Genomic DNA, 20852 nt, shown 5'->3' on the forward strand with positions numbered 1-20852 from the left:
TTTAAATAGAGGTGTTCATAAAGACAAAAGCAGCCTTTTTTCGTTTTTTATTTAAGCTGTGATGACGTGGTCTATATACTACACGACCAATCTCGGCGCATCTACGAATGCTTCTTCATGTTTTCGCGGCGTTCCAGATACATTCGCAACTCTTCCACCTCTTCCAGGTCCCGGTAGTATTTTTTCTGGAAGTAATTGCCAACACAAGCACCTACGCCCATAAACAGCACGTGCTCCCACGGCTCTGATACAATAGACGGACTTATTATAAAAACAATAAGCGTAGAGATTAATTGTATAAGCGATTACATACGGCGCATGTACGGAACCTTTTGCAGCACGTTGCTACCGAGCTTAGTAGATAAGCCAAAAATTGTCCCTACGGTGATTCCAGTGAAGCCCATTTCTGCCTCGTAAGAAAACTGCCGTAAATAAACAGCGCAAAAATCGCGGGCGAGCTGTAATTGGTTCAAAAAGCCTTAGAGACAAAAAGTGTAGACCGAATGTTGTTGTCGATAGGAGCAACATTCATGACAGTTGGTTCTGAATCACTAAGCATGGCAAGCAGCGAGAAGAGTAGCTGCAGCAACTATGAAGAGCGGATAAAACATGTATCAGTGATTGCTAAACCGCTGGCAACCAAGAGGCAAACAAAGCGCGCCTACAAGGTTGTCAAGAGGGCTACCAAGGTTAAAAGCATCAAACGCGGTGTAAAAGAGGTCGTCAAAGGTATCCGAAAGGGCGAAAAAGGTGTTTGTATCATTGCCGGCGACATATCTCCTGTAGATGTCATTTCGCACATTCCCGTACTCTGCGAGGAGTATGATATCCCCTATATTTTCACACCTTCTAAGGTACGACTCCGCATTTGCCTAACTCATTTGATTGTGCTTACAAACAGGATGTGTATTTTGTAGGTGGACTTGGGTGCGTCGGCCCTTTCTAAGCGGCCCACAAGCTGCATATTAATTACGCCTAACAAGGCGGGATTTAACGTACAGGAAGCCTACGAGGAGTTGCTAGCAGACGTAAAGCTAGTACAACCGACGTATTAGATCGTTAGATGACACGGCATCGGTCGGGGTTTATGTTGTCATACATTTAGCACTTCAATTTAGCTTATTCTTTTCTCTTGTAATCTTTTCTCCTCTACAAAATGGAATGAGCTGAACTATGGTGTTGTATCAATGCATGGTGTTGGCTTTAGATTCAATAGCAAGACATTTTTCTTCAGAACATAAGTAGCTAATTTATATTTGGGAATAATTAAAGTGCTTATCTTACGCGATCTTAAATTTCGCAAGAAATGGCGCCATTTGATCGATAAGTTTGGCGACTAAGTCGCATTGAACCGGTATAGGCACCCCTTTTCGTCTGTTTCTTTTAGTTTCGTCTTCAAATCCGCTAAATTACATTTTGGAGCCGATATAGCCACATCCCCTAATTATCTACCTCTGTAGGTATGAGAGTAGCGTAATGGGAGCAACTTGTTGATAGCTAAAATATATATTGAAAAACCTTTATGCAGGCCTTCCCAGCTTCAGTAGCTCGGAAGGTCTGCAGAAAGACTTCGCAATATATGCGTACTTTCATGATTTATAAAAAGATAATTTTATAACAAAGAAATTACGAACGAAAGCCGACAAAAACTGAAACAAGAGGAAAGTGTCGTACAAAAAAGACCACTAAGATTTGCCTCATTCTCACACCGGGACTCGAACACACAACGATTGGCAAGTCATAACCTCGAAAATAAGAGCAGCGAGGGGGAACTTGTGCTGGTAATAAGCGATAATAGTGTTACGGGGCACTACGACTTGTACTGGGGTTCAGTACAAGTCCACTTCGCACTGCTTCAGTTTCGAGTGGTGCCTTACGTTATTTCACGTACACTAGTACGTGCAGAGGAAGACTTCTCTTAAGGCAACTAGCTTTGAGAGGGTAAAATGAAAACTGTATTAAATATAATTAAGTGTCTCTTGTTCTATCTTTGTAAATGCAAACCTAATTATAATCTAATACTAAACATTTAATTGAATTCTTATCTCTATCTTATCTGTAACTTTCTCTTCGATTACTCCTACAGCTGATTAGTCTAAGGAATAAATAGGTATAATGGTCTGTACCTATTTATGATAAGAATTCTGAATATTACTATATAAAGTAACATCCTGCAAATATTATCTACCTTTTTAGATAATATATTAATTAACAACCTTTAAGTATTAATTTCATGTAACGATACATCCCGTTACAATAAGGGCATACATGTAAGTTAGTCTTTGGAGGCCAAGCTAAGGATAAATTTATTCTTCTTTACTTCTACCAACTGTTGCGGAAATGCTTCAAATTCGGGTTCGCTCTTGGCTTTTCCTCACCTATTAAAAACCGTGCATTTAACATCGTCAAGCGAAAATTCGGTTTCTGATGTGCCCAGGGCAGTCACGCCCATCCCACTACTCTCATGTAGATAATTAGGGTGAGTGGCTGTAGCGATTCCCTAATTTAATTTAAGAGGAGTAATGGGGCACACATCGGTTAAAGAACCGTTGTTGTGGTACATTTACTTTATGGGCAAAATACCCCTTTTCCAATTTAAAATAGTTAGTCACTTAAATCCCATTTATTATGGGTAACAATGCGGTCGCCGCCAGATATAAATCTGGTGGCCAAAATCTATTTAAATTAGCTTATGTAAGGTTTTTAGATTTAAATAATTAAAAAAAGTTCAGTTCCCCTTTTGATCTTAAAGCGTTAAGTGCCTTCCTAAGGCTTGCGCATTGATCTGTAAGAGATTAAGGCCTTTCGAAGGTATATCCCCCTCTTGGGCACTAGTTGCCACTTGGTTTTACGAACCTCTGAATCCCTTGAGCTAGAATTTCTTAAGCTTTAATAGCTTGTACGACTCCCTGAGTTGTTAAACCCTTAAGTTCAATAGAACTAAGCGACTTTCTGAGTCTGAAAGTCTTCCTCTGACTTTAGGAGCGAGGTAGCTCCGCCACACCTGGTAGCACTCGTAGTCAATCTACGCCTGAGTCTTTGCAAGACTAAACCCTCACGAAAATAGAAGATGGTACATCTCTGTACCTGACTCAGAGCCGAGGGCTCTTCCTCTAACTGTAAATGTGAAGACATTTGAGGAAAAAGAGGGAGAAACGTCCCTTTTTGGATTAAGCAGATGGAAATGTCCATTGATTCCACCTTGTTCTTAACAGAACGGCAAAAGGTGGCTATGGCGATTTCCAAACTTGGAGGTAGAGCCATGGAGTGGGCACTATCGTGCAGCACGTCCATAAACGACGCTTTTCCCTCATTAAATTCGCTGAAACAGCAAATGAACAGCATGTTTGCACCGCCTGATCAGGCTTTTTGCATGCGAGCACGGCTCCTATCGACTCGACAGGGTAAACGAACCCTAAGGGACTTTGTCCAGGAGTTGAGAACTCTCGTTGCATCTATGCATCAAGACCCAGTGCAAAAAGCAATTGTAGTAACCATCTTTATGGGGAATCTCAATGAGGGCGTTGCCCGGACGGAATCATTTCGATATCATCCTGCTACTTTCAAAGAGGCAGTTGCCATAGGGCTACGCGCCGAGTTCGACTTTAAGTCTGCTCGCGTTAGCCCGCCTGTTTACCGAACAAGCTCTTCGAGCACATGGGTCCCGTCTAATAGAGCGGAACCCATAAATTTAAGCCTCGTTGAGGAAGGAGATGAGGCGCTTCAAGCTGTGGAACAGCATAAGACCATCCGTAGATTTTATATGTGCGGAAGCACGAAACATTTACGTCCGGTTGTCCCCTCGAAATTCGCGTAAAGTTCGAAAGAGCCCCAACTCCGACCTATACCAGAGATCTGGTACGGTGCGGGAAAACGTCGATATCAATATATCAAGTAGGTATGGACGCCCTACTGGGGAAGACCTAGGCTTTGTTAAACCTCTAGGAGGTGAAAATAAACAGAACCTAGCCCTAATTAGCTCTGTGCTTAATGGCACGGGGCGAGAGTACAAGCCTGGCTTGCTAGTCGCTCAAGTGACTGTAAAGGGCTATGATCAGCCGTGGTCAATTTTAATTGACTCAGGAGCGTCTTGCAATTATGCTCGATGCCTTTCCTTTGAAGGTAGTCAACAATACGTTGAGGCGCTTAAAGCGCATGAAGGTGATACAATCACTGGTCGCTTAGCGACTGGGACTCGTGTCACTATTCCCAAAGTTCCATTGAACTTAGGTATAAAGTTTCTGGATTTTGATAGTATGGAACGCTGTCTCGTCCTTCATTTTAATTCGAGATGTGATCTCATCCTTGGTATGGCCTGGTTAGAACACCATGAGCCATGGATCGATTGGAGGTCTAAGACCTTAGGCACCACGCGCAATGTTCCTAGCAAAGTTTTGGAGAGTCATGAACCCACCTTTGCTAGGCAACAAAAGCGCTATTGGCGCGGATCATTGAATGAGTCTGTCAGTGTTTTAGACATTGGCATATCTGAGTTAATATACTCTAATGTTAAAAACATTAATTCTGAGCCCGACTCAGCAGAATAAGTCGAACGGCACGTACTCCGTCGAGTGACACTCGTTCTAATATCGATTCACTGAATGCTGAAAGCATTGTTGGCCTAAGGCCGAATCAGCAAGGGTGCAATATCCCTGAGATACGTGGATTGGCACGTCTAAGTTCACCGAGTGTGGTCGGCCGAGGTGGCACCATACTGAGTGTCAATAGTGACACTATTGGCGGTTCGCCAATGCATTTTGGGTCAAATACTTATAATGCACGTGAAGTGACACGTAAACGTTCGCTGGATAAGGAAGTTGAGTTTCCTAACTCCTTGTCGGATTTCGAATTAGACACTAGCTCTGATATAGAACCAATACAGGCTGGAATAGTTCGGGACGTGAACGCCCCAGCCTCTAAAAGGCGTATTGTCTATAAATCGAGACAGGTGAGACGCAAAGCGTCAATACCCTCACAAAGCGATACGAGCGAGCAATTGCATACGCTTGTAAATTGCGTAACCAGTAACACCGAGGGAGAAGTTAGCCTTACGGCAATCCCTTCGTTACATGCTCTTTTAGAGCTAGACGTAATGTCTATTGATGAGTGCGGCCGAGCCTTAAAGGCTGGCGACTTTTCTGAGATGGTGGTCATTCGACCAACAATTGAGTTAAACTCATCGTCACTTCTAGACGAAGCTGTCCTGGATGACACAAAAGCTGCACTTAGTGCGCGGAGTGGGTCATTGATCCTTAAAGATCCCGCGGATCCAATTTATAAGAAATTACAAGATATGGCATGTACCAATCCATCATCTGTTTTACCTCCGGATAGAGGTGTTAGTCATGAAATTGACTTGGTTCCGGGAACCAAAAACTGTGTCACAAGACAATGACCTTTACCAAGGGAGTAGTGTGACGTCATTGACGATTTCTTCCGTTCTAAGCACGACGCTGGAATGGTACGAGAAAAAAGTTCCCATTCGACACCGACACATTTTGTTGAGATATTTTGTATTTTATGGTGTCAAACAGCCAAATGGTAAATGGCGCATTGTACATGCATCTTATAAGCTTAATGCTGTCACTATACCAGCACAAACCCCCATTCCTAGAAAGGATGTTCTTCAGAACAATATGGTGGGATGTGCAATGTTCAGTGGATCTGGCTAAGTCGATGGTTACTACCAATTGCTCATGCGAACTAGTATATCCCGCTTACAGCGGTTAGCACCCCAAGCGGCATGTTATGGGAGTGGCTGGTTATGCTACAAAGGCTTTCCAATGCCCCGGCAACGTTTAATCGTCTAGTGACGCAACTATTTCGCCCTCATCCAGGTTATGCACAGACTTATTTCGATGACATTTTTGTCCATAGTCGTGCGGAGCAGGGTTGGTCGGTTATGGAAAACTATGTCGACCATTTGCGAACAGTGCTCGAGTGTATGCGCACAAATAAATTGTATGCCAATGCATCTAAATGCATTTTGATCGCAGACGAAATTCCTTTTTTAGGATGCTTCACTGGAAAGCGATGCCTTGGAGCGGATCCCGCTAAGGTGAAAGCCATAGTAGATTGGTCAATTTCTAAAACCCAAAGGGTTTGCGTAAGTGGTTGGGTCTCGCCAATAATTTACACATATATAGTGTAAATTACGCTGATATGGCTAGGCCATTATCTAATCTCCTTAAAAAGGATACATAATGGTGCTGAAATAGCACAGAACATAATGCTTTTCGAGCAGTTAAGGATAGTCTTATCCATGCCCCGATTCTGGCACTGCCAAACCCAAAATGGCCTTTCAGTGTCGTCTGTGGCGCATCCTATTTTGCCATTGGCAGTGCTCTGTTACAAACAAAAGTTTATGTGCATAACGTATTATTGCGTTCGAGTCTAGACAGGTTAAAGCTGCGGAAAAGAACTACTTAGTTCATGACAAAGAGTTACTTGCTATGAAGTATGCTCTCGTCAAATTCAGAGTTCATCTGCTCGGCTCTAAGCCGTTTGTGATATTTACAGATCACGCGTCATAACGCACGGCGACTAAGTCGCCCCATGTCTCACATAGAATGACCCAACTACAACTTCGAGGTGAAGTATAAGCCTGGCAAGTAGAATGCTTTGGCCAATGCGTTATCACGCAGGCCGGATTATGAGCTCTCTTATTTAACGACTATAGTGTTGTCCATTACTGAATTAATCCGTTCGATCACGCCAAGGATAATCAGTGTGTAGCTCTGCTACGAGCTTTAAAAAACTCTGATTCAGGTAATAAATTGCGGGCATGTCTGCGTGCAAGGTTACATAGATTTTCTATCAATAAATACCTGTTGCTTTATTGCACAGACATCGCGGACCCTCCGCGTGTCGTTGTTCCTCATGATAAGGATTTGAAGTACCGATCCTATATGAGGCACACGATACTATCCTTGGTGGCCATCTCGGTAGAGAAAAGACCTACGGCTCTGTATGCCAGAGTTATTGGTGGCCCAAAAAAAACTTTATAAATGGGTCAGCACATATGTTCGCACATGCGAAACTTGCCAACGGGTTAAACCCTCGGCGCATGTTGCTGCGCCACTGGTCATCCTTCCCGTCCCCATAGGTTGCTGGGAGTCCAATAGTAAGGATTTTGTTTTTGGTCTACCGAAAGATTCAGCCGGTAACTCCGGCATAGTGTTTTTGCTGACCTATTGAGCAAAATGGCTCACTTAGCGGCCGTGTCGCATTCCATTGATGGTGAAGGTACAGCTAAGCTGTTTATTGATCGCGTGTTTTGGCAACATGGTTTACCAGTGGCAATTGTCTCTGATCGGGACCCCATTTCACGGGTAAATTCTGGAAATCAATTTTCGAGTGCATGGCACCAGATTGGATATGTCCACTGCGGACCATCCGCAGACCGATGGTCAAACTGAACGTGTCAATCGCGTCATTGAAGACGTTTTACGCAGCGTGTGTGCTCAGACACCAAAGCGCTGGAGCTCAATGCTCCCAGTTTTGGAGTTTGCGTTAAAAAATGCTGTACATGCCTCTACAGGCAATACTCCGTTCTATGTGTCCGGTCTCACCCACCCACGCGTTCCATTAACGAAACCACTGCGTGGCTCAGGGCTTGGTGGTGGGTCTCGCGACACGATTTAGTGTCTTAAGACATTTAAGGGATACGATGGCTGATAGCCAAGACAAATAATAAGAAGTAGCAGATGCCAAAAGCAGAAGCTGTATTAATTCTTATATGGCCGGTGACCGAGTTTTACTAAACGCTAAAAACCTACCTACCAACTTGGTTTCCGCGGTCTTCAAGACTAAATTGCGCCCGCGCTTTATTGGACCATTTACGGTCGTGACCAAGAAGGGCCTAGCTTATACGCTAAACCTTCCTAACAAGCTGCGTACACACCCAGTTTCTACGTTGGCTTGCTTAAGTCATATCGGGACCCTTCCCACGTGGACTTGAAGGCGCTTGCGCCGAGACAGGCGGTCGTGCCGCAGATTGCTGCATCGTCACCAGGATATCCAGCTGGCCCTACAAACGAGGCTGCTGACTCTCCAGCGTTGAAAGACGGTCCCTAACCGCCTCAAAAGAGCTATCAACCCGAACAAGGACCTCACGAAGAAGTTGCACCTCGTGCCGTAGAGCATCAAATGCTTCCGCCTAAATTTCGGCCCCCTCACGCGCTACTTGATGCGCGGGGGAACCTTCAGTTTCATGTGGGAAACTTTCATAGCGACGTCGTCCTAACGGTCAATACCAGTATCTGGTGAAGTGGCTAGGGTACCCCTCTTCTTAAAACTCTTGGGAGTTCGAGGTACCTCTTCGGCAAGATTGCCCGTACGCCGTTGACGTTTTTGAGCGCCAAGCTCAGGGCCAACTCACGTCAAACGACGCTTCCCACCACTAAACGTGGAATTAGGTGGATCTGTAGCCTCAGCGCGGCTTCGATTCATGGTTGTACGGTCAACCGAAGCACTGAAATATCGGCTAGGCCTTTTTTCGTTTTGTGGCATAAATGCCGAACGTAACTGGCCTATGGCCTTAAGCTTAGTGAAATCGAAGCGAAGCTTCCGTTCCAAACAAACATCACCTCTATCCACAGACTCTCTGATATTCCAAATTTTAAGAAGGGCCCGGTGGACCCAGTTATCAAATGAGACTTCGTTTTCACTCCTTGTTTCGTTTTTAAACAAAACGATCGGATTTCCCTTATTGAGGTCACCGAAACCCCACGGGCTTGATCACGTAAGCGCATCAGATACTGGCTTGGCGTCATTACCTTTGGCGTAAGGAATTGCTCATGAAGATCGTCGCGGGCAGCGATCTCCTCCGGCGTCCTCGCCAAGTCACCAGAGGTCCAGGTGCCTAAGCTGTGACCCGCTATCTCTTTGAGACGCTCGTCCGCACAAAGCGGAGTGAATCTATATTAATTATAAGCTTTAGTTTTCGCTATCTCGGCAGCCCGACGACGAGCTCTTCCCTCTATGAGAATAATCCGCTCTTGCTCTTCATCGGGCGAATTTGTAATGATATTGGACTCAGAGTCCCGTGTCCTGCTCAATACAGTTCAGCCATCAGCGGCACCACGTTCAGGGAACGGATTTGGGGCCAGCCGACTTTCATCCGGAGGAGAAGGCGTGAGAGAACGACGCTCTTTCTCGTCCTCCTCTGATGGAGAGTGACTTTCAAGGTCCACCATTTTTTCATCGTCGCGGAAGGTGCTAAGAGTCTGTGACCACGCATGATTGTCATGAGACATAGGAAAGAAAAACACAACCAAACGGTTAGCTGTTTAGGTTTTAACTTCAAAGGGAAAATGAAGCGAATATTGTCACTCGGTGTCAAAAGTCTGATGGGGTGGGTGTAATGGGGCACACATTGATTGGAGAACCGTTGTTGCGGTACATTTATTTATGGGTAAATACCCTTTAATCTAATTTTAAATTGTTAGTTACTTAAATCGCATTTATTATGGGTAACAAATGTGGTCGCCGCCAGATATAAATCCGGCGGCCAAAAGCTATTGTTAAATTAGCTAGGGTAAGGTTTTAGATTTAAATAATTAAAAGAAGTGCAGACCCCCTTTTGATCTTAAAGCGTTAAGTGCCTTTCTAAGGCTTGCGCATTGATCTGTAAGAGATTGAAGCCTTTCGAAGGTATATCCTCTTGGGCACTAGTTGCCACTTGGTTTTACGAACCCCTGAATCCCTTGAACTAGGATTCCTTAAGCTTTAATAGCTTGTACGACTCCCTTAGTTGTTATAACTTTAGTTCAATAGAACTACGCGACTCTCTGAGTCTGAAAGTCTTCCTCCGACTTTAGGAGCGAGGTAGCTCCGCTACTGGAGGTGTGATTGTAACGGGACACTACTGACTTGTACTGCTTCAGTACAAGTCCACTTCGCACTGCCTCAGTGCGAGTGGTGCCTCACGTCACTTCACGTACACTAGTACATGCAGAGGAAGACTTTTTAAAATACTTGCTATAAGAGGGTTTATAGAAAAGTGTATTTAATATAATTAAGTTCTTCTGTTTCTACCTACTTGATACTAAATTAATCATAAATTAATACGAAACAGGTAATAAAAAAGTCTTATCTGTCTCTCTCTTTGCGCGCATCCAGCGTTGACTGACCGCGGAGAAAGTAAATAAAATGGTCTATATCTGCCAGTGAATAAGCTTTTAGAGTATTACCATGTAAAGTAATATTCTCCAAATATTATCGACCTTTTAGATAATATATTCATTAACAACCTTTAAGTGATAATTTCATGTAACGATACACCCCATTACATCACCCTTCCCTTAAACGACAATAGCTCGGACTGTCATTGGATAGAGTTGTCACTATAAGACCACTTAATAAATATAGATATCGATTGGTCAGAGCCATCATTTTCAATTCTATCGCATGAATAACAAGTCCATCCGGTATGCGAATAGTGCGCCACCTTCGGCAGCGGTTCATGCAGCCGCGGGCTACGCATTATTGTCTCTTGCAGCAGACGTTCCGTCTGCCGTAGTGTCATCTTCTCCTGCAACTCTAACTATTGCGGGTGCACGTGATGATACACCACGTGAATGCGACCACTCATTTTGGAGTTCGACAACAAATGCAAGTCGAAGGAACTGGCCGACTGGGGGAGAACAGAACAGTCGCCTATCATTGTCACGAGGCTGACTATGAGCCTTCGAATGAGGGGGCCCGTTCCGCTAGATGTGCTGGTAGCATTGGCTACGGCATGTTCGGTTCCGACGATGATGATGATTCCTCATCGCCAGCACCGTCTCCCGTGCCATCACCCGCACATATATCTGTGCGTGGTGATGACGATGGCGTAAGCCATCGCAATAAAAGTTCTAGTGGTACCCCTGCTTCAGTGGGTACCACTCAGGGTATCGTAGACACTAAAATATCTCGTCTTGTCCCTAAGAAAAAGCCGTGGCTTTTGCTCGAACAGCTAATCAATAGCTGTCTGGTGAGATTACTCCTCACAATAAATATCCCTTAATTATTGCGACAAAGCTACATGGCCTTGACCCCAGCGCGAAGAATTTTCGCGCTGAGGAAGATTTTTATCTCGATGCTTTTTTAGCATCGATGGTATAGTGGCAAAAACAAGCGAGATAAAGTCTCGCTGATGCAAGCCTAGAGTGCGTTCATTCGCAATGTCAAAGACATTGGACGCGAAGCCTGGCTTCAAAGACTTAATGCGATTCGCGTTAAGTTTGAGAAACGAACTCCTACCGGTGCAAGGTAAAAATTGCATCGGTTGTCACGTGAGGCAGGACTTTTATTCCTCACGTGGGGTGATCCCTGTCCGGGTTGTGTTAGCAACACGAAGAGGGTAAAAGGGAATGTCTATTCCCTTTCTTCGTCCTGGGGAAGGGCTCGCATCTCTATAGAGATGCGGGATGCGATTGACGTTTTGCAATCGATTTACACGCCAGGGGTGCTTGTTTTCCGATGGGCCTTCTGATCCATCGGATGGGTCTTGTCATACTGACGGACGAGACCCTCAACGTCAACAATTAGCTGGAAACGAGGCTCCCAGCTGTTATGTGAAGGTCGATAACCGCGCCAGCGAACAAGATAACTTGTTCGCTGTCGCTTCTCATCACGGTAGTTTTGGATACGTTCCACAAGGAAACGTTGATTACCGTGGGGATCCACCAATGATTGTGGCGAAGGAGGGAAAATTAGATCTGACCCATGTGTCGGATCTAGAGTCGAAAATCGACAAATTCGATCTCTTTCTCTATGATGTGGAGGAGGGACATGATCACGAGCGCGGTAAGCGTCGCTCGTTGGAGCAGACGGTGTAGGCTTACTATATCGAACGGTCGGAAGATCGTTCGAAGAGTGCGTACCCATGTTCGAGTACGACCGGAAATATCACGCTCTTCGTGATGAGCTGTCTTCCGCTCATCGCGGTTTCGAGAATCTTCGGACCAGGCATCAGAACACTCTAGATTCAACATGAGAATCCTCGAACCAGATTCTCATGTTTAATCTAGAGGTTCGTGACCACAAGAATTTCTTATAAAGGGTGGTCAGATCCGTCCTCGGAAGAAACCGCGTACTGATGGTATCGGCGGAGCCGACCAACGTTAAACGTATGATGCGTTAACATCCTACGTGGCAATTCTATTGTGTACGCATTGCATGTGCGATGCAGTAGACGGAAAGGCCCAATGAACTTGGGTAGTAGTTTACTGCTACCAGTCTTAGTGACTACACGCTTAGGTAAGTTTACCGTGGAGAGTAGTACTAGGTCATTAATTTCAAATAAAAGAACATTCGCTCTTCCATGTTTGTCTGTGTTCCGTTTCTGCCGGTCCACAACGTTAGCAACGGAGTCCTGACCGAAACGGATTAGTGATTCTCGAGCCAGCCGAAATTCCTCTGCTGACTCATTTGTTTTGTCCTTTTCAGTGCGCTTTGTGCGCACTGCCATGAAATCTGTGGAAGCAATCGACATCGACGTCATTCGCGTCGTTGGAAACTTCGACGCGTGATGAGCATGAGCCAGATTAGTTTTGCTCGCGGGAGTCCCCCCCAAACTAGAGGATCCCTCTAATTGGGTGGGTATGCGAGGATGGCGTAAGCCATTCAGAAAGAACGGCGTATTGTAGACGCATGCCCCGAATTATTGATGGCGAAATGACTATCGGTAAAAACTCTCTCCAATTCGGATATGATTGGACGTAACCTCGAAGCATCTCTTCGAGGACGCGATTTACGCGTTTTGTCTGACCATCTGTTTCTGGATGATCAGAAGTTGACATAGTCAGCCTCGTTCCGAGAGATTGAAACACGGATTGTCAATAGTCCGCCGTAAACCGTGGATTTATCTGAGACCAGTTCACGTGGTAACCCGTGGAGTTTGAATACCGTGTTGATAAAGACACGGGACTCTGGTACTGCAGCAAGATGTACCATCTTCTGAATCTGTCCACAAGAACAAGGATTCCATTGTTTTTGTGATCGTCTTCGGAAAAGTCGAAGACAAAGTCCATGAATACGGACTGCCAACATTCTGCCGAGAGCGGTAGAGGTTGAAAAGGTGCACGGGATGAAGGGCTAGGCTTCACCCGTTGACATACCTCGCAAGCACGAATGTACTTATACACGAACTGATACTGGCGGGGCCAGTAAAAGTCGCGACTTACTGTAAGATAAGTCTTCTCACGTTCACGATGCCCACTTGTTGGTGCATCGTGACACTCATACATGATGCGCAAGCGGAAATCATTGTGAGTTGGGACGACGACACGTGGAGTGTCGCCAGCAACGGCTGTGTAATACAATAAGCCGTTGCGTGTTGTGTATCGATCGAATGACGATCGATATAAAGCCGGTAAATCTTTAAAAGATTTATCGGATAGATTCATCAGATAATCCATTAAACACAGAAGGTTCTTATCTTAGCGTTGGCTTTCTTTATGTCATCAAACAAGGTTTATGACGGAACACTTGAAACGAGTGTTGCAACAGTGAGACTATTACACTGTGGGAATGCGCAGCCGGATCGATATCGGGTAGGCGTGACAACACATTAGCGACGAAATTAAGTCGTCCTGGTTTATTTTCCACGGAGAAAGTACACTTCGCGAAGTAGGATAGCCACCTGCCGTTCTTTGCAAGAGGTGTGGGCTGTTAAAGGCTGTGCGTATGACGCATGGTTCGTATATACGATGAACGGTCTATCTACGAGGAGATAGACTCTAACTTAGCCAATCCTTATTTCATGGCAAGGGGTTCCTTGGCATCACTGGGTAATTGCGTTCAGCTGGTTGCAGCTGACGCGATTGGTAACAGACGACGCGCTCCGCGCCGTCTGTATCGTATTGCATTAGCGCACAGCCGATTGCGAAATCGCTGGCGTCACAGACCACATGGAATGATCTGTCTTGATCTGCAATCGCCAAGATGGGCAATTGCATCAAGCTTTGCTTGATACCTTCAAAGGAACGCGGACAATCTGCGTTCCGTAGCCAATTCTTGTCCTTTTTCAAGAGACGAGAGAGATAAACTGTCATCTTTGCATAATTGAAAAGTACTTGTGCAAGTACGCCGCTAAACCAAGGATCTTTCTAAGTCCCTTGACATCGACTGAAATTGGCCAGTACGTAATTGCCTTGATCTTTTCGGGATCAGGGTGCACGCCGTGTTTTCCGACGATGCACCCAAAAAGTGGTATTTCGCTTGCAGCGAATATACACTTCTTGAGATTTGCATACGTTTTGTGCTTTCGCATAAGTGTAAGAACTTGACGAACGTGAGTTTTATGAGCTTCCACGACCGTATTTCTGTCCATAGCTTGGCTATGGAGGAATACATCGCCAAAATAGCTCGATGCAAATTCTCGCACCGGTTGCAACAGATTCGTTACGCATCTGTTAAATGTTGCAGGGGCGTTACTAAGCCCCTGTGGCATTACTAGCCATTCCCAGAGCATCCCACTGAAAGTGCTCACTGCTGTTTACGGGATTTCCCGTTCATGTATAAGGATCTGATAAAATTCATCCATCAGATCCATAGATGTGTAACGGGATGTATCGTTACATAAAATTTACACTTAAAGGTTGTTAAATAATATATTATCTAAAAGGTAGATAATATTTGGAGAATATTACTTTACATGGTAATATTTAAATAACTGATTCATTGGTATATATAGACCATTATATCTACTTTCTCCGCGGTCCAGTCAGCGCTGGACGCGCGCAAAGAGAGAGACAGATCCTCACATAGCTCTCCGACCTTCTGTGTGCGAAAGGCGACAGGAGGCTGGCGGATAGTGCACGCATTGAATCAACTGAATGCTGCAACGGTATCGGCTCAAACGTCGATACCTAAAAAAGACATAATCATAGATAGTATGTCCAAGAGTACCATCTTTTTGGCTCGGGGATCCATAGGCACATAATAAACGTACGGCAAATTCAATTGGCCGGGGCAATATGACCCCCCCCGTCTTACCACGCGAGATATAGGAAGCAGAACACAAAATTTTGTTTCATATCTCGTAGATTCGCTCCCTACTAAACCTGTATACAAAATCGCCACTGCCCTTTGCCAACAGCTCACGTACCCGTCAGTCGAGGCTGCAGAACAGGCCATGTTTGAGCACGCAGAGATGGAACAATTTGACTTGGTGAAACTTCGTTCTCACCGCTTTGGTAAAGGATCTGACAAGCCGTTGAAGGACGTGATCTATGCCTTCTAACACCACGGAGGATACATCAGCAAAGCCCACGAAGACGGCAGGCTAGTGCAAAAATCCAGGAAATCTGAGTGCCCTTTCCAGGTCAAGCTCAAGTGCGATTGCTCGGGAATAAGGGACGCAATTGATGACAACACATGGTCGCTCAAGATTTCGTACGCAGGGCATAACCTGAGGCTGCTGATACTTCATTATACCCTAGAATAAGGAGCAAGCCTGTGCAAGCGAATCTTGCTACCATTGAACGCCAGAACCTTGCAGGCATCGCGCCGAGGTTTATTTTGCGTAGACTCCAGATTGAGGCCAACCAGCACGTCAACTGCGCGTGAGATTTACAACGCTAAGTGCAAAATCAAAAAAATGCATTAAACGGAAGGACTCCGTTAGAGGCCTTACTAGACAAAGCAAATGCAGTACATTTTAGAACTTTTTACTAATCGATTGGTTGAAAATTCACTTCCTTTGCCTTTCAACCTTCACACATCCTTCCATAGGCCTTTTAGCAGTTAACTGAATTATCAAAGTATTTTCTGCCGCCAATTTCGAAAGCATTTTATCATAAATCTGAACAGAATTACGAGTATTGATGGAGTGATGCTGGGTTCAAAAAAGGCGGTTCTGTATGTGACTACTAATTAAATCTGGCATCGTTTCATCACGTCTGGTAGGCACTGTACATACATGTTGTAGACGGGACGCGAGACAGTAGCCAATGGGCTTGCCAGACAGTAGCCAATGGGGTCGGGTAGCAATTTAAAAAGTCGGTGGCAATATAATTTCCCAATATCTAAATGACGTTTTTATATCAATCAATACAGACACGTGTGTCGAGCATGTTTGCCCCAAATTGAAGTAGTCGGATCAGGTGTTTGTCGATTCGCTGAAAAGCGTGACAATTACAATGGAACGTAGAACGTTTTATATTGAAGCTTCTTTATGAAGAAATTGCTGACTATTCTTGTATCTGTGATATGCAAGTGGCAATACCCGAGTATTCCAGTATCCACGGGCCCGATGGCGTGTTGGCACCTGTGCTCTGGAGCTCGGACGATCAAGAAATACTAGACATTCTTCTTCTCACGGGAGCTGACGGACTGAATGATGTGGATATACACGAAGTGCAACAAGATTCGCATTCGTCGTCACACGTGACGGCGCATACGCATCAGAAATGTGCCAACGACATGCCTAAGGGAAAGAATTTGGCTTTGGAGCGGCGTGTTAGACATCGCGAGGTCGTGAAGCGTGCTTATCATCGCAACAAGGTCAGAATTTGTCAGAATATGAAGCGATTTGGAGTTGGTTCTGCAAGTAATTAATTATTGACGTTTCTGTGCTACCTGCAGGCGGCGTTGAATGGCTTAAGAGAAACGGTAAACGAACTTGAGAAGCAACTTGAGCAGCTTTCGCTTTCTAGGCGCCAAATGAATACTTTGGCGTCAAAACGGGAGTCCATCGATTCGATCCAGCGACGATACGTGCTCCTTCGAAGGGAGCAAGAGGAACTAAGTTACGAAGCAACAAGAATCTGTCTGCTGCTAAAGAATCGGCAGCGCTTTGCTACAACTGTGGAGACGCTCGCGCAAAGAGCGGCTTTCATGTCTTCGAACGACTTAGACTGTTCCAGCACCAACTCAGACGAGGCCACGACATCATCGGCAACCTCTTTGTTCGTGACATCGCCGTCATCACCGCCTGTGAGTTCTAATAAGCTGCACGGAATTGACTGCGACGTGTCTCCATTAAAAGCGATGAAAAAGACCAAGACTTCATTTTCTATTGAGAGCCCGACGTTCTTGGGTCCGCCGACCACGGAAAAGTCGCCGTTGATGATGTTGATGCGCAAACAACTTGGCTACAAGCCGCTGAGCTCCAGTGAGTCGTCCAGTCTCGTCAATGATATCTACCGCTCCATTTTGTCGTTCGCATTGTGCGGCACGGCCATCAGCTCGGGAGCTAGCATCATGGGCTGGGAGGACAAGCGGCTTTTGGACGGAACGGGCCTAAAGTTCTCGTTGCGCAAGAATTTTGTAAACCAAAATGCCCTCCAATTAATGATGCGCACGTGGCAGTGTTTGTCAGACCCTGAATGCATTGAAGCCAAATTCCGCGGCCTCATTTCGCTCCGCATTTTGCAGTGTGTGAATGACGACACGATTGTTGCTCTGCGAGAGTCCCGAAGCGAAGACGATACGACAATCTATCGATGTGTGCATTTGCTGTTTCGCGTCCGCACTCGGCAAGGCTTTTTCATTTGTGTGCAGTCGTTGGCACCTGAAAACTTAACAGATCCAGCCTTGAGCTGTTCGAGTCGAGATGGCAGAATCGTGCAGTGGACGGAGCTCTCAGGCTGGTTTAGGTTTGATCCTGTTGATGATGGATTGGCCAGGGATCAATTGAGCTTTCAGGAGCGAGCGCAGGTCGAGTACGGCGGCTACGTGGACCACGGGGACGTTAAGTCGGTTGCCACGCTTGCCATGAACACTCTTTCGATTGTTTTTAAGTGGGAAAGTATGATGATTGGTCCTATTTTCTCTCTCTCGTCGTATTCCTGGTGATCAATGTGCTCTAGGCTGGTCGAAATAAGCGAGTGTGATGCCGGGCCAGTTGGCAAATGAGTTTTTGTTGTAGCATGTATTTTAAATTTTCAATCAGTTTGCATTTTTGCAATTCATATCACTGCCCCCGATGTTAGAACTCATGTTGCTGGTCATCAATGATGCAATTAAGCGTCGCCTGCTTAGAAATTGCCAATTTTATTCACATGGCTACCAAGATTTACGTTTTTCACAGCAGCAAAAGAGATGACGGGTACACCGTAAAGCCTTGATAAACGTAAATAAGCCTTGATGGCTCTGCATCGTCTATGTAAGTAACCAGCGTAAAAAATATTTTTTGAGTACACGTTACCGCCAATGATGATGCAGCATTAGAGAAAGAAGTGCGAAGCCGTGATTTGTAAACTCGATGAACTAACAGTCAAAGCTTGTACGCGATCGCAAGTGTCACTATCGCACCCAATTCGTCGAGCTGAAGATTTGGCTGACAATTGACATTCGAAATTACGCAATTTACGACGTTATGACGCCAAATGAACAGCAGCAACGAGCGCAGGCCTTCGCTCATTCAACAGCTTATGTGCTATCCTATCAAATAGCCCAATCTCTTGAAAACCAGATATCAGCAAAAATACTATTTTATAAAGTTTCTATTAATGCTGCACAACAGCGTTGAATTATGCTCTCGTGTTCTATTCTTGATCGATACCTACTCCAACCAAAGCTGGTGGCGAGCTTGTAAAAACAGTTACGGAAGCTGGTGGTGCTCCGACATTGCGAAGAATTATAATTGGCATCTCCACTTTCACGCTTTTGCTAAGCAAAAACCGGCATTTAACTTCCAATCGATATTGCCATCGAATAAACGCAGCGCTATTCGTAGGAGCAACTGGTTGCCTGCTCTCATCGTAAATAAGCGGCAGGTGCAAAACCTTATCCGTGAGTTGGCCTGCAGCCACACCGGAATATTCGTGAGTGCACACAGTACGTGTGCCTTTGTTTAACCGGCGATGAGGTAATTCTACCGTCAAATCTTCGTGTACTAACACAAAGATGCTGTGCATGTCGCGGGACGAATAGTTGCTGATACGTGCCTGTAACGACAGCGTCAATCCGGAAATTTGAACGTCTCTGTCTAATGTTACCATTACTTCGCAAGTCCCTTTAGACTTGATAAGGCTTAGCAGTCGCACTTCGTCAGCTGATAACCTCTGCAGGGAGCGCACGGGATGACAGAGCGACGGCCGAAACACCGCGAGATCGTGGGTCGTTTCGATTACTGCCGCCACTTTGCCTCGCAATTTTAGCCGGGCTCTGATGGTGTAAGCTACAGTGGCATGCACGTTGCGCATGGCACCTGCAGAGCCTTCCGCCACACGAAACACCGGGGGAAGCGAATCGCTAAGCGGGAGGCTGAATCCAAAATGGAACTCACCAGGTTCTAACGTTCGCGGAATGGGGTCAACATTATACATATCTTCATAAAAAAACTCGTCACGCATTCTGTAGGGCGTAAGCGTGTTGCTAGCTCCGTCCGTCCACGTAACGATCTCGGCACCAACCACATGCATCGAAAACTCTTTGCACTCGATGTAACGCGAGACACGCAGCACTAATTGACCTTTCACTACTTCACCCGCAGCATAACTCTCGCGACCAAGCACCAAGCGAAGACTACCCTTGACGCCTATGTTTAAGCAATTAACCACGAGCCCCATTTTAATGACGACGCTTAATCAAATGTGCAGCTACAAGTCGCATATTTCGTTGTGCCTTTACATAATGCAATGTTCGCCAGCCAGTCAATGCAATTCGTTGGCTACACCTGATTCGTGCTAGAGATATCGCTCGAAACTTGCGATATCTGCGATATCACAACCAGATGATTCATCTATAATGAGCTCATTACGTCCGATCCATCTGTCACATCTTTCGCTGCCGACACACCGATTTGTCGATCGCTAATTCGTTCAAAATGATTTGACCAGACGTTACTGCCTCGACAGTCACTTCAGAAAGCTGGATATTTAAAAAAAACAAACTGCCGAATGTGAAACGGATTAAGGTTGCCCTAATGTTACACAGTCCCCGTTAAGTACACTTGTTGTTCTTAAGGGGATGGTCAATTACTAAATAATAGTAATGAGACCTAGCACTCGGGTGTGGTGCACATTTGTGACCAACCCTTGTGTATGTGATGCACATTTGTGACCAACCCTTGTGTATGTGATGCACATGGGTGCATTCACATTAGGAAGGATGACGGCTAGCGTCATCCGTTACGCGAGGTATCTTGAAAGATACGCTCGCAATACATATTAAGTGTTATCTATAGAGATGACATTTTAATTGGTAAAAATAGGTATTTATATTTGATTCTATTAAATATAATCAGTCTGAAAACTACTTCCTACTTGGTAAGTGCGCACGAGGAGACGGATTACCGCTCCCGTGACGACACTTAACCAGTGTAACGGGGCACTGCGACTTGTACTGTTTCAGTACAAGTCCACTTCACACTGCTTCAGTTGTGAGTGGTGCCTTTCGTTAGGTGACGTACACTGTACGTATAGAGGAAGACTTCTCTTAAGACGAGTTAACTTAAGAGTGTAAAATGAAAACTGTATTAATATAGTTAAGTGTCTCTTAATCTATCTTTGTAAATGCTGACTTAACTATAAACTAATACTAAACATGTAAATGAATTCTTATCTATCTTATCTTGTAACTCTCTTTGATTACTTCTACAGCTGATTAGTCTGCGGAATAAATAGACATAATGGTCTATACCTATTTATGGATAAGAATTCAGGACATTACTATATAAAGTAATATCCTCCAAATATTATCTACCTTTTAGATAATATATTAATTAACAACCTTTAAGTGTTAATTTCATGTAACGATACACCCCGTTACATCACCCCTCCCTTAAACGACAATCACTCTGAATGTCATTAGATGGAGTGGTCGCTAAATGACCACTTAATTTTTAAAATGTTTTTGATTGGTCAGATCCATCATTTTAAATTCCATCGCATGAAGGAACAATTCATGCGGGGTGA

General features: G+C 44.9%; 4 protein-coding genes across 4 annotated transcripts; 2 read left to right on the forward strand and 2 right to left on the reverse strand.

Moving 5' to 3' along the window:
* CCR75_002790 (uncharacterized protein) lies at positions 1 to 409 on the reverse strand. The gene is made up of 2 exons (XM_067960887.1): positions 314 to 409; positions 1 to 244 (listed from the first exon to the last, which is right to left on the reverse strand). The coding sequence occupies exons 1-2, from the start codon at positions 402 to 404 to the stop codon at positions 102 to 104; spliced, it is 234 nt and encodes a 77-aa protein (XP_067820538.1). The 5' UTR covers positions 405 to 409; the 3' UTR covers positions 1 to 101.
* A 148-nt stretch (positions 410 to 557) lies between these two features.
* CCR75_002789 (uncharacterized protein) lies at positions 558 to 1302 on the forward strand (the record flags this gene model as incomplete). The annotated part of the gene is made up of 2 exons (XM_067960886.1): positions 558 to 854; positions 918 to 1302. 2 exons carry the CDS (start codon positions 558 to 560, stop codon positions 1053 to 1055), a joined length of 435 nt encoding a protein of 144 aa, XP_067820758.1. The 3' UTR covers positions 1056 to 1302.
* Positions 1303 to 16200: 14898 nt separating this feature from the next.
* Positions 16201 to 17787, forward strand: CCR75_002788 (uncharacterized protein; the record flags this gene model as incomplete). The annotated part of the gene is made up of 2 exons (XM_067960885.1): positions 16201 to 16494; positions 16576 to 17787. The coding sequence occupies 2 exons, from the start codon at positions 16201 to 16203 to the stop codon at positions 17785 to 17787; spliced, it is 1506 nt and encodes a 501-aa protein (XP_067820757.1).
* A 692-nt stretch (positions 17788 to 18479) lies between these two features.
* Positions 18480 to 19505, reverse strand: CCR75_002787 (uncharacterized protein; the record flags this gene model as incomplete). The annotated part of the gene is made up of 1 exon (XM_067960884.1): positions 18480 to 19505. The coding sequence occupies one exon, from the start codon at positions 19503 to 19505 to the stop codon at positions 18480 to 18482; it is 1026 nt and encodes a 341-aa protein (XP_067820754.1).
* Positions 19506 to 20852: the final 1347 nt, after the last annotated feature.

The sequence above is a fragment of the Bremia lactucae genome, linkage group LG12 (genome assembly GCF_004359215.1).
Source record: "Bremia lactucae strain SF5 linkage group LG12, whole genome shotgun sequence".
NCBI lineage: Eukaryota > Oomycota > Peronosporomycetes > Peronosporales > Peronosporaceae > Bremia > Bremia lactucae.

Bases quoted from the DNA above. Each gene is read 5' to 3' on its own strand.
- CCR75_002790 (XM_067960887.1), bottom strand. From the start codon at position 404: ATGGGCTTCACTGGAATCACCGTAGGGACAATTTTTGGCTTATCTACT. The intron at 245-313 runs GTATGTAATCGC...CTATTGTATCAG, and splicing joins AAAGGTTCCGTACATGCGCC to AGCCGTGGGAGCACGTGCTG.